This window comes from Diospyros lotus, chromosome 11 (assembly GCF_014633365.1).
Source record: "Diospyros lotus cultivar Yz01 chromosome 11, ASM1463336v1, whole genome shotgun sequence".
NCBI lineage: Eukaryota > Viridiplantae > Streptophyta > Magnoliopsida > Ericales > Ebenaceae > Diospyros > Diospyros lotus.
This window is the reverse complement of record NC_068348.1, coordinates 2,646,785-2,662,858: the sequence shown is the minus strand read 5'-3', so window position 1 is coordinate 2,662,858 and position 16,074 is coordinate 2,646,785. Positions and strand designations below refer to the sequence as shown.

The following is a 16,074-nucleotide window of genomic DNA, read 5'->3' as shown; positions in this document are numbered from 1 at the left end:
TTTCATGCAACTATTTATACTTTTCATTATTTCAATTACATATTCGTACTTATAATTTTTTATTCAATTTAATTCTTATATTTTAACATTTTTTCTTGTGTGTGACAACTCGAATTTTTCGTCATTTTGATCACACTCATTTATCTATATTTTAAAATCAATTTAATCCATATACTTTAACTTGTAAAAAAAATAAGATGAGATGAGTCAACACTTTGAGCGAGAACTTTGACTAATTTGTCAAATTAAAAATATTGTTAGCAATTGTCTTCTTTCGTTCTTGTATTCTTTTACTTTCTTTACCAGACATATTATGATTCTTTGAATATGATCAAGCAAGTGTTGATTATCTCATTTTATTTTATTTTATACATCAAAGTACAAGGGTTAAATAACTTGTAAATATAAGTACATGGTGTAATCAAAATAATAAATACCACACGAAAAAAAATCAAAATATTGAGCTTAAATTAACTCAAAAATATAAGTACAAATGTATAATTGAAATAATAAAAAGTTCAGAAAACTACATAAAAAAAAATGTGAAAGTGCGGAGACAAAAATATGGGTTTGACCTATCAAATTATGTTATTATTTGTATAAATTCTGAATGTAAATCGACCTGAATAATTCAAATATAATTGGGTTAATTGAGTTTTAGATTATAGCTAAATCAATTATAAGTTTAATTTTATAAATATGATTATAATTATAATTAAATCATCTAAATTAATATAAAACTCAAAATAATCTAACTTATCTCCGTCCAGTAGTGGATAAAGAATAGAGTAACGGCCGCCTAACTGGCGGAAGATCACCACTCAGGATTAACTTTATCACTTGGAAAGAGCTGCAATGCCTCAGAACCAGAGGTGCTGAACACAAGGACGAGAGAATGCGAAGCATAACGCTCTCTTCATCGTCTTCATTCTTTAAGCCTCTCAAATCGCTTCACTCTCCCCTTAATTCTCGCTGCCATGCCCAAACTTCTCCTCTGTCTACTGGCAACCTCAGCCTGTTGCTCTCTAGGTAACTTCAGCCCTCCAGTTATCTGATTGAACTTCGCAATCACATAAAGTGAAATTTCCGGTGTTGCTGGGCTGTTTGTTGAAGAAGACCCAATTGTTTGTTCGGCTTCGTCAATAATGTAAAACCCAATTGTTTGTTTCTGGGCTCTGTATAAATTCTTACTTTTTGTTCCTTTTTAGGTGTGGGAGGCATCCATATGTGAACATTTACAAGGTAAGTGTTAGGCATCTTATGGGATTGTAAATTCCCTGAATACCCATTTCATAATTTGTTGTTTTTGGTGTGGTGTTTGTTTTCAGAAGAGTAATTATATCATTTTTCTTGTTCAATTTTTGGATATGAATGTATGAAGATAATGCTATAGTTTCTATTGAACTCCATTTTTAGCTTATTGTAACCAGCTAATGCTTTAATTAGTTCTCGAAATGGAAAATTCTGATATGCTTGTAACTACTGACTTGAAGTACTATCAGTTTCAAATATCAATTTCCAAATGAATGGAGTGACGGTTGCTTTGGCATATCAATTTCCAGACCTAAGCAATTATGTATATGTGATTAGTGAAAGCCTTGACTTTGAACGATATCCGGTTAATGCAGGAACTCCGATTCCACATTTGCAATGCAAGCAAAGAAACTAAGTGGTGTATTGACGTGGATGAGTATGGCGGTTTGGACAAATCTCCTCTTGGAAAGACAATTGAAAGCAGGAACTTCAGAGCTGGAGATGTCCCAGTTTCAAGTCCATCATTCCACGGCCATCTAAAGTTTGCCCTGTTATTTGGATTATTCACCCTTGAAGGCACTCAACAGGCAGTTGCTGGGCCGGAGTTAGCAAGTGGGTTGCAATCAATGTCGTTTCTGGGGGACCTTGGTGATATTAGCACAGGTTTTGCTTCAGTTAGGAAAATCTCCCTTTAACTTTCATGACTGCGGCATTTTTAGAGAGCAATAGTGTTTCTATTTATTTTTATGCAATTCTATTTTCTTCTCTTAGAATATCTATCCATAATAGGCACTAGAATACAATAATCATTGCATTAATACAGATGATTAGATATATTTCTGTTTGCCACAATTGATCAATCATCTGCTGATTGATATAGTTACAACCAACATATGGACAAAAAGGACATTGCATGATTAGATTGTCCAATGATACAGCTATCAATGGAGCAAGCCTCACTTGTTCTCTTTTCCGACAATTGTCAGTGTAGAAGAGGAGATGGAATTTATATATAAGATCGTCCATAACTGAACCTTAGGCCATGCTTGGAACATGCAATTTTCAATGGAAAAGAAAGTGGCATAACTTGTGTACATATACTTTTACATTTATATTCTTATATGGCTATTTTCCTTTCCTTCTCTTTCCCTTCTGCAAATCCAAAAGTTTGCATTAAGAAACAAGGAAATATAATTCCAATTTACTAGTAGACAAAACACTGCAAACCATGTCTCATCAAGATTATACAAAATCCTTGTATTCAAGATTCACCCCAACCTATAATTAAGGAAATATAATACCAATTTCCTACATCTTCATTTGTAGATAAGCTAGAAACCAGAGGGATTTTTTCTCATTTATTAGTTTTAGTCTCACTGTCGCACACTATGCTTTCAAACTTGATTATTGTTATGGCAGTGAATCATTAATTAGTTGCTTCTGGGGGATTACATGCACTGGGAAATATGCTATTATCGAACTCTTTCTACTTACGTATTTATTTCCATGTCTTGGCATTCATTTATGGTGGTAAGAGGAAAGCAAATCTTGATTCTCTAGTTTGTCATGTTCTACCTGACATTCATAGAGTCCCCTACCACCAGGACCAGGATATTCACAAGATTTGGGTGCTGGATTTTCGGATTGTTTCTGTCAGCCACTTCCTTTCCTTATATGATCTGCATGCATCTTTTTATGTAGATAGAAGTTCTGTTTTCTGTTGTCATTTGCTTCAGCAGACTACAACTGAAATTTCTTTTCTTTTTGAGACCAATTTGATTTTTTTTGGGCAAATTTGAGATTGTAATCTCATTGTTGAGGTTTTCATTCCTTTGTTTATCCACTCATGGCTTTTTTTTTTTGTCCAATCATTGAAAAATTACCAAAATGTAAATCTGAAAAAGGCTTGCACAAGAGCATGTTTCTGTTCAGACACGTTCTTCTTGTTCCTTGCTGTCATTGGCTCCAAAAATGCATTCCCCATTGTTCTGGCTGTTTTTTTTTTCCCTCTGCCAAAAGGAATTCAATAATGTTAGTTACAGTGTTTGTTTACTGATGCAAAGATGAGATGTTTAGAGAAGCACAGCTTTTGGCATTTGCTATTTTAGTGTATATAGGCATCAAAATTGCCGCTTATCAACATTAACACCTCTGCTCTTTGCAGGCTTTCTTGCTTATATTTTTTTCCGAACTGGGGGACAAAACCTTTTTTATTGCGGTAAGAAAGAAGTTACCAACTAATAATTCTTAAGGATCTTTTTGTGAACTTTTCAATTAACAGAATGAAGTCACTAGTGTGTTTTTTTTATATTCCTGGACTTGCTTTCTTTTATTCAAACTTTAATAAATCTTAGAATTAAAAACTACTTTTCAACCGAAATATGCTCCTTGGCTGCAATATGTTTCAATATCTACCTGGTGGAATTGTCTACACATTGTTTAACTAAATCAAGTTTTGAATGTTTGATGACTTCAACAGGCACTTTTAGCAGCTAGGAACTCTGGTGCTGTTGTTTTCCTGGGGACTTTTGGTGCACTAGCGTATGTTATTCTATCTATGCTTGTGATTTAGGTGCCCTTTCAATATGAATCCTTCCCATAATAGATATTCAGAAGTCATATGGTACCTGTGTTTCTTTTTCTTTAAGCTAGTTGATGAATGTAATAACTGTGCTACCAGGTTTTTGTAGATTAAGGGACTAATTTTTTGTGTATATGGAAATGCTAATTATGCATTACAGTCCCAAACTTATGAACTCAAAAGCATAAAACACTCGTATTACTTTTATTCAAAGTATATTGATTTTTTTTTCTAGTAATTTATCATCATATTGTTATGTTCAGAATATTAGATCAGCTACTTTGGCATTAATGGTTATGCATCCGGTGAAGAAATATGCGTACCATGATGCTATGCTTTGATATCTTGTGTTTGACTTAATTAATCCAACTGTGTCTGCATATAATGGGCAGGGCAATGACAGTCATATCTGTTGTTCTTGGACGAACATTTCACTATGTCGATGGCATCCTTCCATTCAGGTACCTGATTATCTGTCGTTAATGATGCATTAGTAAATTAATCAGACATGGATAGATTAGCGGCAGCATCCAATTTGTTCTTCCCATGATCTCGAAGTATAAAAATAGAGAGATCTAACAACTGTAATCCATCCACTTTTAACTCACAATCAAATTATGTAGAACTGGATACTATTACATGCTGAATGCTACTCATTGTTTTTGAAGACCTGTAATTGATTGTCCCACAACTCTACATGTTTGAACTAATGGGTATTTTGCGGCGTCAGGCATTCTGAGTTCTATATCCTTCCAGATTTTATAAGATATGACCCCACATCCTTGCTTCTTTTAATAATTAATCAAGACATTCTAATATAACTTCCTGAATGCAGATTTGGTGACAATGATCTACCTATTGATGATATTGCAGCCGTTTGCCTCCTGGTAACTAACAGCTTCTAGATCTCAGGATTTGAAAAAAAAATAAAAATTGCAGAATTCACTCATGAAATTTTATCATGTGTGTGATGATTCTACAGGTCCCTTGGGGGACAATCAAGATCAACTATCCCAAATTTACATACAAAAAAATAGCTAGAAAACTAAAACCTCAATTGTTTTTGTTGTATTTAGCATCACAAGTCATACAATTGCAGGTGTATTTTGGGGTTTCTACCTTGCTTGAAGCTAGTTCAGATGATGGGCAGAAGACAGAAGAAGAGAAAAAGGAGGTCAATTTCTATCTTTTGAGATCTCAATGCCCAACTTATTTCCATTATTTTGGCTCTTCAAAATTTGTAAGACCAGATTCAGAGATCTGCACCTGAAATACAATTCGATATGACATACAAGCTACCACATATCTTATAGGAACTTTTGTCTATTGAATAACTAGTTTTTTGACACTTGCCGACATGACATCTTTGTCCCAACACCAGAACAGCTCTTGTTTAAAATAAATGTTCAATATTCAGAATATGCCTCAGAATAAGCGCATTCACAGCTTTATTTTGCACCTTTTCAAAATCAATATTATCTTCATCTTTATCTTAATGGCCATGGTGTCCTCATGCAGACAAAAAAGACAGTCACCTAGATGTATATAATTTTGGAATAGTTTATTCACATATTGACAGAGATTTAGACAACTTGCCATCCTTAATTGTAGTTGGTTCCATATTGTTACTGTGGCTCGTCAATCCATATCCAAGAATTCTAATGGGTTAACGAACTGCAACACTTTTGTTGGTTAATATACAAATGAGTAAGTGCCCCTAGACTGTGTGGAGGCATAAGAAATACAAGATTTTTAAACTCATGCAACTAAATCCATAAACGTTGAATTATTCTTTCTTGTGATAAACTGATCTTTCCCACAAAAGGCAAGCAGCTTAATGAGATGACAACCATAGAGTCGAGTGGGATTGATTCTGAGAACTATGAATTCAACTCCATTTGTTGAACTGCATATCTTTAGTCCTTCTAAATTGTGTTTGTATTCAATAAGAAATCAATTGTTTCTTTATAGCCAAAAATTTTTAATTAGTCAATTGAAAAGATTGAGTTTTTCTTAGCTTGGCAAACCACCAGTTTGCATTTCACCCAATGGTTTGTCATAGCTATACTATACCACCTTATGCAATGAACTTCATTACATTTCTAAACGCCTTGAACAGGCAGAGCTAGCAGTTTCAGAATTTTCAGGGAATGGTGCTGGGATTTTGTCAGCTGCTGGCACGGTCGTCAGTACTTTCCTGCTTGTATTCGTTGCTGAATGGGGTGATAAATCATTTTTCTCTACAATAGGTGAGTAATTAAGGTGGAAAAATTCTATTTCATTGCGGAAGTAGTTTTGCACCATTTCAAAAAAGAATGATTTGCCCATTTTGACTCATGAATTATACAAGCTAATCGAGTTAGATAAGGTCACAGACAAAAATGTTTGGCGAGCTGGAATTCATATAAATGCATCAATTCTGATCTCGTAATAGGAATATTTGATGGGTTCAGACCCTGGGGGCCTGGATAAGGAAGGACTTGAAATTTCAAACTTTAAGTTCCTCTTCTTAAAATCCTATACAATTCTGCTGACATGATACTTCTCTTATTTAGCACTTGCTGCTGCCGCCTCTTCGCCTCTTGGAGTCATTGGGGGAGCACTAGCCGGCCATGGAGTTGCTACTTTGGTAAATTTCTAAGCTTCAAGAAGAATTCAAACATATCGTCGCAGCAAACCAGAACCAACTAGCAGAACTTTAGGCTAAACAAAACGGCAAATTGCAACATATTCTTTAAGTTAGTCTAATTGGTCAACTTACAAAACTACAAGTTGCTTTCTGAATGAAAACAAACAATAAAAGATAGGGTTACCCCAAAATATATAATCCAACTGACGTGAGAGTCTTGAAAGGACACTATAGTTCAGTCAAATTTCTTCTCCAGGTTCATTGTTAGTTTAGTTTCAATATTCATTCTTTCTCTGTTCTTATGTTCTTCAGCAAGCTGATCTGTTTGTGATATATTTATAGCTGATCCATGAACAATTGTTTCTTGCAGCTGGCTGTTCTTGGAGGTTCTTTACTAGGGACATTTTTATCTGAAAAGGTGAGCCATGATCATAGATTAGAGTATCCCCCCAAACTTTTTTCCTATCTTCTTCTCTATTTGACCTGAAAACTTTGCACCAGTGACCATTCCATTCCTTTTCAGCCAAATCTTAGTTCCCTTCTGGAGCTACAAGTCAAGATATGAATGTCGCGTGTTGTTAGATAACTCTTAAACTAAAAAAGGATAGTGATAGGTATATAACAACAGGGATAGAAGAGACACAATGTTGGGGTAGTTGCCCATAAATAAGTGTCCCCTCTACTAGAAAAAGGGTGTATCACGATTCGATAACCAAAGATATCATCATGAGTGGTCAGTTATTTAAAATTATGAGAATCATAAAGGTTTGTAATTTTTCCCTTTAAAACCCCATAGTTTATTGAATGGGTAAGTTTGTCCATTATTGTGGGGTCGTAGAAGTAGATATCTCCCTTGAGACTAAATCGATTAAATTTATGTATATCTTTCTCTTGATTCCTATGACCAGATACATTGAATCTGGACGGGTGGTTTGCCCATTGGCTGAAAATTCCATTAGTTCAATGAATGTGGACCGCCCAACTTATGCAGAAAACATTTGATGTGTGTGCAACAGATCTAAGAGAATGTTTTGGAATCATAAACCATAATCACTACCTTTCGGGTGTGCACTATACGTAATAACCCACAAATCACACTATAAAATTCTTTCATTACTTGGGACTTACAACTCTTCCAACTATTGCTTGTGCAGGCCATTTCCTACATTGGAGGTATTCTTTTCCTCGTCTTTGCCGCAGTAACAACGATAGAGATAGTAACTTAGGCCATTAGACTGGATGTCTGTCGTCTTTGTCATATATCCTCCCAACAGTCTTTTCGAAAATCAATTTTACGTAATATAGAATAAAGACTGGATATTATGTAATGGTTTCGTATTATTTTTTAGAGTAATTTGACTTGACGTTGTTGGAGAACTCTCTAGAAAATGAAGAGGGGAACAACGTTGTTTCCATCGAAGTGGGTTGAGGATGTAGCGAATGAAAGAATATACCAAAATTATGCTTTGTTTTTGGTGAGTGGAAAAGGCATAAATAAGCAAAGAAGAAGCATAAATAAGCCAAGAAATTCCCAAGAGACGTGGGCATGGCATATCCCACTCACAAAAAAGTCAAATATATATGCAAAAGATGGCCGCCGGCTCACAAAAAGTCCATTCCTTTTTCTTTTTTTTTTATGGTTTTATCCTTCCTTTCTTTTTTTTTCACTTTTCAAGTCAGGTTAAAAATATATCATATTAATATCACATCGTCGTACTAACGTGATATGTTAATACACGCGTCTTTATAATTTTGAAGTCCCCAAATTAAATGAGTGGAATAATTTAGACTGCGTTCTTTTTACTGTTTTCAAATCATTTTTAATTTTTTAAAATAATGAAAATACATTCTCTTTACTGTTTTTAAAAATATATTTTTGAAAACAAAAAAAAAATATAAAGAAAACTCAAAACAACAAAAAGTTATTTTGAATGTTTTCATCCAAAATAAACTCTAAACTCAAAACACATTTATTTATTTATTTATTCATATTTTATTATTATAATGAAAAAAATATAAAATTTATTGACTTTAAAATGTATATATATTTTTAATAATTTATAAACATTAAACATTTTTAATTTACTAAATAATCAAATTTATTAAATAAAATATCATTAAAAAATTATTTTCAAAATTTCAAAGGAAACGCGTTTTCTAATTTTTTGTTTTGAAAAATAATTTTTCAAAATGACAAAGAGAATGTATTTTTAATTTTTTAAAAATAAATTATCAAAATAGAAAACTGAAAATAAATTCAAAATTTAAAACTGAAAATTGAAAAGTAAAGAGAACGCGGTCTTAAATTTTTAGTCAAATAAAAACACAAAATAAAAAGAGAAAATAAAAATTGAATAAGATTTGGATTCGATTGCTAAAAACGAGCAAGATTCGATCAGGGATCGAACCTTCTCGATTTAGTCCCATATGGACTAGAAATCAATTCTCATGTTATTAATTTTTATCATTCTTCTTCTCATGTTATTTTCTCATTATATATAATAATATTTAATATTTAATACATATAATATGGAGAAACTCAAATTCAAATCCAAATAAATTATCAGCCTGCCTGAATGTTAAAAGTATTATTATTTTTATTTGGATCAAACTATATATTAGTGTTTATATAGATATATATATATTTTTAAAATTCATCTTAAGTTAGAAAAAGATTACCAATTTATTATCAAACTAATTTGATCTAATCTTATAATAGATCGGTCCAATCTTTGATCTTTACACGAAGAGTTTTTCAATTTCGATCTAATTTTAATCGATTACGTTCGACTTATGTAGATATAATAAATTTTAATTGTTTTATAATATTTTAAAATTAAATTTTATCATTCTTCTTTTCATGCTTTTACTTCATTATCTTTAGTATTATTTTGTTAATAAAAGGATTAAAATAATTAGAAACTAATTAAAATGATTGGTGCATGATATGATCCTTAAATGGAATCAGGGTACTGTGCTGCAAACTTTTACTTCACAGCCGCCGGTTTTGACAATTGCTTGATAATCTCCACCACAGACGCTCCACACCACCTGAACGCCAGCAGGATGATAGCCCACCCCCCGCTTACTGTGCATTGATTTAGATGCTCAAGAGACAATCTGCACATGGTAGATGTACGAATAAAATAATAAATTTATTAAGTGAAGAAGTCATCATCAACTTCATGAAATCTGTTAAAAAAAACAGAGAAAGATGAGATGGTGTAGGAATTTTTTTTTACAAATACTTTAATATTTAAATTAAACATTTAAAACTTAAAAGATGGTATTGAAATTAATATTAATTTCGTATCTTTTCTAGAATAAAAGTTTATTTATTTATAGAGAAATATAGAGATTTTTTAAATTCATTAGAATTAAAATTTTTACGTGTTATAATTGTGATCCAGAATTTAAATTTTATTAAGATTTAAACTCATAATTTAGAGTAATACTATTTATTTAGACTGCAAATAGAGTCTAGGTGGCATCTTTTCATTCTCCCAATGAAAATGTGTCACCTAAATTAGAGATCTACGATCTAGATAAGTAGCATTATTTCTTAATTTGACTATGATTATGACTTCGAATTTGATTATGATTAGCATATTGTCAAATTCAATTTTGACTGAGATTTATCTCATTTGAATGAATATTCTTGTGAATTATATTCTTATCATGATAGAATTTTTTGTGTGCATCTACAAATAAGTTTAGATCTATAACTAGGTGTCTAATATTCTAGAATTAGTTGCAGTTACATCACTTGTATTGTAGTAATATTTGTTTAGTGATATTTTATTTTATCTGTCAATATTTTTTTCTTGATTTAGGTTTTTTCACGTAAAATTTTGTGTTTGTGTGTGATTAATGGTTTGATTGTAATTTATATTCGATCTAATTTCGTAACATTACGTTTAGGTAGCATTTGTTAAAATGAATAAAATAAAGGAGTATCAAGATAAGTCCGGAATGATTTTCGGACTAAGATATAGAATAGACAAAATAAAGTTATGAAATATTCTAAGATTTTTATCAAACTGTTTGTTAAATTCTTTGAAATGCATTAGAGGACATAAAAGTCATTTTTTTCTTATATGTAAGAACCAATATATGTTTATCTTGAGGGGGAGAAGATGAGTGTATATCTTGAAAAATAAAGATAAGAGATCATTTTTTAAAAAATGATCAGATAAGCTTAACAAATATATTGGAAATAATAGAAGTCCGGGATGCATCTCATATCTTAATTTTTTCACCTCATATCTTGATTAACAAACGCCCTCTTAATATATATCTTGACATTCTAGAATCCACTAGAATTAAAATTCTTATAAATAATATTTATCTTAATATTTTATTAAAATTAAATTTTTTATGAATAATATCTATTATTTTTATATGACTCCGAAAGAATTTTTAAATATCAAAATTATTTAATTTACGCATAATACGGGATAATTTCTTAGGGGGAAATTTAGGCTGCGTTCTCTTTACTGTTTTCAAGTCATTTTTAGTTTTTAATTTTCTAAAATAATGAAAACATGTTCTCTTTACTATTTTTAAAAATGCATTTTTGAAAACAAAAAAAAAATTATAAAGAAAACTCAAAACAACAAAAAATTATTTTGAGTGTTTTCAACCAAAACAAACTCAAAACTCAAAACATATTTATTTATTTGTATTTTATTATTATAATAAGAAAAAATATTATAAAATTCATTAACTTTAAAATATATATATTTTTTAATAATATATTAACATTGAATATTTTTAATTTACTAAATAATCAAATTTATTGAATAAAATATTATTAAAAAATTATTTTCAAAAGTTCAAAGAGAACGCGTTTTTTAATTTTCTATTTTGAGAAATAATTTTTCAAAATGACAAAGAGAACGCGTTTTTAATTTTTTAAAAATAGACTATCAAAATAAAAAAATAAAAATAAATTCAAAACTTAAAATTAAAAGTTAAAAAGTAAAGAGAACGCAACATAAATCTCCTTATCTCAAAAAATTATTTTGAGTTTTTAAATTTTTTTAGTGTTTTAATGAACTTTTGTCAACGACACCACAGAGGTAAAAAGTTTGAATGTTATTTTCTCACACTTACGTGTACAAGTGTATATATATATATATAAACATCTCCTTTGCAAAGAATTATTTTGACCAACTTCTTTTACAAATTACACTTAATATTTCTCATTTTACATAAATAACCTTTTTGTCCCAAGGTTGTCTGAATACTGATATGGTTCCTAAAATATCAATAGTTGACCACCCACTACATATATCGAATTCTCTAGATTATTGTTTGTTATTTTTTTTTTGGATGACATTCTATTACAGACACATTCACTGTTTGGTCTCATGATTCTAGCAGAAAATATAAATCAAAGAATCACAATAGCCAAGCTTCGAACACTGGTATACCGCAAACGTAAGGGTGAAAAGTCTTTTTTCATGTTCACCTTAACCATTGGGCTATGCCTATGAAAGGGTTGTTGTTTGCTCTTTTGACTCTATAGGTGCAAGTTTTTAGATAATCATCAATAAAAAGATGTGGTCTTTGTCAAGGGTTCAAAAAATTTTCCTTTTTCTCTACTAATTAATTTTTTAATTAAGAGCTCAAAATAAAAATTACTACAAGAGCTTATAGAAACACTAGCAAATTCATTCAATTATCTCAAGACAAAAAAAAAAAAAAAAAGTGTATTATTGAAGTTAGAGTATTAATTAAAAGAGATCTTTGTTTATACAATTACTTTTCTTGTAAATAAAGCTCGATAAATTGTAATGATTTTTTTGTTAGTTTGTTTATTAAGTGGGAAACTTGTCTATAAGAAGTTTTTTTTGGTTTGACAAGGGATTGTGTTTATTTCTTGCTCCAATTAAAAACTAAGGATTCTACTTAATAGAACTTTTGAAGTTTACTTTGAAAAAGAGAATATAAACTTGAAAGAGTCGAACCTCTATAAGTCTTTCTTCTTTTTAATTGTGTATGTGTTTCGTTTTCATATCTTGCAAACATTTCAGATCACCATAAAGTTATTTTTGTTGTTGACAATATATAATAATAAATTTGTAACTGTGGAAGAATGTTCGTTTTGATCCTCTAGTATCTAAACCTCTAAACATAGGACAATCAGGGGGTGTGGGGTGTCTCTTGTAATGACTCTTCGATACTTAAGTCAATATCAGTCAAAAGTTAAAGAAGTATTTAGATAATTTGTATAAAAATTTTGTATACTTCGATCAAAGGGATTCTTTCCTATTTATAGAGATTGAGACTGTTCAAGTGAAAAGACATCTGAGTCTTTCAAGATTACATGTTACGAATCTCTAGACAAAGACCTTTGAAATTATTTGATTTATTCTTATAATGTTATATAAAGAATTTGGGATATACTCTAAGAAGATCTCCAAATGAGGTACTCGAGAGAGGATCCTAAAAGGATCTTCGAGTACTACTCTATTATGATGGTCTTCCAAGTCTTCTTCTTTAGGTTTTTTCTTTTTGGACCTATCTTGAACTTAAACCTATTTTCTTGGACACAATAATTTTAAACTAAATCCACAAACTAAGACATGTTTTCTTAAAATTACAAACAATCAATTCAAACCCTTTCCCCCTCCCTATTGGCTTATTATATAGGTAACACTAACCCTAACTTAATGAGTTTAGGTATTAAATATTTAACATATCTCATTATCTCTATAAATAGAGTCACATATCTAATTATTGTACAGTGGCAGTGTACATTAATTAGGGTGCATGTTAGATTGTGAGCTTCGATGTATTAGCTTGGGGTAAGAGTCAAAAGAGTCTATCTAATTTGTAACTCATTATTCACATAAAAATTATTTCTCATTTGATAATATATCAAACCATATTAAATCTGTATTGTCTTTGATTTTAATGTTTTATTAGCTTCCATCTTAGAGAATTAATTTCTGTTTGTCTTATTTTCCAACAAATCGTATCAAAGATACCTATAAAAAAAATATATACATTTCAAAGCATACTGCATAAGTTTTTATTTTAAAGTAAAATTAAAAAAAAAATAGTTTGAATTCACTTTATTGACAATGTTTCATATTCTCAAAATGACTTATTTTTTAATTAATAGAATTTATAATATTTATATATTTTCTATATTTAATAGAATTAATAAGATACTTATATATAAATATAAAATATATAGAGAGAGAGGGGAAGAGATAGATATTATGCCCGCCCTAACCTCAATTGAAAACCAAACGGGAATTCTTCAAACCTCATATCTTGAGATATCTCGGACATGAAATACTTATTTAAGTAGGGTTGATCGTAAATTATGTATCATACTCTAATAAATAAAATATTTTGATTAATAGAACATATGATGTATCATGATTTGTTTTTATCTAAAATGAGTATCGAAAACAAATTTATAAATAAGGATAGTTCGAGAGATCTCTTATCAATATAAAAAAAATACATAAAAATTAACAAAATCAAAGGAATTGTAAATTAAGGTAAGAATTTTGTCTTGTAGGATGCTTGTCTAATTAATAAATGAAAAGGGTGGAAAAGAGATATAATAATAATAATAATAATAAGCACGCGCACGTGAACGTGCATCAGAAGAATCGAATCTTGAAAGCACATTCTCTGAACTGAACACCTTCCGGTCAATGGCCATCCAAGACACGAAAAGTCGGAGAAGACAAAGGAATTCCTGCATTAATTAATATGGTACGATATGAAAAGTAGTTTAGATTTTTATTATTTTTAATATATTTATTAAATTTATTTGATGATTCTTAAAAAAAAAAAGTCACGTAATTTTTTATTTAGTATTTTTTAAATATATATTTTTTTCTCTTTCAGATAAATATATTTTGGACCTTACAAATAAGGTAGTGTTCATTAATCAAGATATGGGGTGAAAAATATTAAATATAAGAAGTATTTAAGATATTTATTATTTTTAATGTGTATGTTAAATTTATCTTGTGATCTTTAGAAAAGAAGTCATGTGACTTCTTATTTTGATTTTTCAAAATATGTTTATCTCTCTCTCTTCAAGATAAGTATATTTTGATTTTTACAGTAAAAAAAATGACGTTTGTGTCATCTAATACATTCTAAAAAATTTAACAAACAGTTTAATAAAAATCTTGAAATGCTTCTTAGCCTTATCTTGAACATTTTATATCTTGATCCGGAAAGTATTTTAGCTTTATTTTGATATTTTCTTATCGTACTCATTTTAACAAACACTACTTAAGAAAAAATAACATCTATATCTTCTAGTGCATTTCAAAAAAATTAACAAATAATTTAATAAAAATCTTGAAATGCTTTCCAATCTTATCTTGACCATTCTATTAACCTTATCTTGACCATTTTATATCTTGATCCGGAAAGTATTTCAGCTTTATTTTGATATTTTCTTATCATACTCATTTTAACAAACGCTACTTAAGAAAAAATAACGTCGACTATATTTTCTAGTGCATTTAAAAAAAATTAACAAATAATTTAATAAAAATATTGAAATATTTTTCAATCTTATCTTAATTATTCCATATCTTAGTCCATAAAACATTACAACCTTATCTTGATACAATTTTATCTTACTCATTTTAACAAACACTATCTAAATAAGAATTTTATTGAAACAAAAACACAAAACGACTATAACTTAAAATTATGACATATCCTGAGCTTCAAAACAAAAGAAACAAACATGAAAACAAACAGATAAAAAACATCGGTCCCATTACAACAATATAGATATGCTAAAGGAAGTTTTCAAAAAGCTGCACTCCAATCTCCCTAAGCACTTAGTGTAACATCCAGCATCGAGCGATAAGAAGAATCAGAACAACTTACCATGATAGGCCTACACGAACTTCCCAGGGAGATCACACATCCTTGGATTATCCCAGGTCAAGCACGCTTAACTTGGGAGTTCTTTGCCAATATTCAGCCCAAAAGATATCCAGCTGGTGTTGTTTCCTTCCTTACTTATTCTTGATATATACTATTCTCCTCTTGGGCTCTCGGGGTATTATATTCTCCCCCCTTGAACACATGACGTTCTTGTCATGCGATCTTATAATTGGTCTCAGACCTTCTCCCCTTTGGAGGTTGCCATCCTAGAAACCTGCCAGAAGCCGCTCATTGTACAGGCCCTCAAGCCCCGGCGCCACTCCCCGCCCTCATCGGATCGCCTTCTCCAAGGGTCAGCTCTGATACCACCTATAACATCCCGCATCAAGCAATAGGAAGAATCAGAACAACTTACCCTGATGGGCCTACACAAACTTTCCAGGGGGGTCACCCATCCTTGGATTACCCCAGGTCAAGCACGCTTAATTTGGGAGTTCTTTGCCAACATTCAGTCCAAAAGGCATTCACCTGGTATTGTTTTCTTCCTTACTTATCCTCGATATATATTATTCTCTTCTTGGGGTCCCGGGGTATTACACTTAGTGTGTTCTGATGCGAATAAATAATTAATTTTTTACTTTAAATCTAAATGAGTTTAGAATAATGATTTTAGGGAAATGATTTTGATAGTTACTTTAAGTAATTTAGCCTCAAAATACTTAATCCA

The 16,074-nt window shown here is 30.6% G+C and overlaps 1 protein-coding gene across 1 annotated transcript; it reads left to right on the top strand.

Annotated features, from left to right (window-relative positions):
* Positions 1 to 798: 798 nt before the first annotated feature.
* On the top strand, positions 799 to 7,931 carry LOC127812462 (GDT1-like protein 1, chloroplastic). The gene is made up of 12 exons (XM_052352852.1): positions 799 to 1,029; positions 1,209 to 1,242; positions 1,629 to 1,928; positions 3,419 to 3,472; positions 3,734 to 3,795; positions 4,228 to 4,296; positions 4,671 to 4,722; positions 4,935 to 5,009; positions 5,955 to 6,084; positions 6,391 to 6,464; positions 6,835 to 6,882; positions 7,619 to 7,931. The coding sequence occupies exons 1-12, from the start codon at positions 896 to 898 to the stop codon at positions 7,688 to 7,690; spliced, it is 1,104 nt and encodes a 367-aa protein (XP_052208812.1). The 5' UTR covers positions 799 to 895; the 3' UTR covers positions 7,691 to 7,931.
* Positions 7,932 to 16,074: the final 8,143 nt, after the last annotated feature.

Coding starts and splice junctions, on each gene's coding strand:
- LOC127812462 (XM_052352852.1), top strand. CDS start 896: ATGCGAAGCATAACGCTCTCTTCATCGTCTTCATTCTTTAAGCCTCTC. Junction 1,929..3,418: donor TTAGCACAGGTTTTGCTTCA/GTTAGGAAAATC, acceptor TGCTCTTTGCAG/GCTTTCTTGCTTATATTTTT. Junction 6,883..7,618: donor GGACATTTTTATCTGAAAAG/GTGAGCCATGAT, acceptor TTGCTTGTGCAG/GCCATTTCCTACATTGGAGG.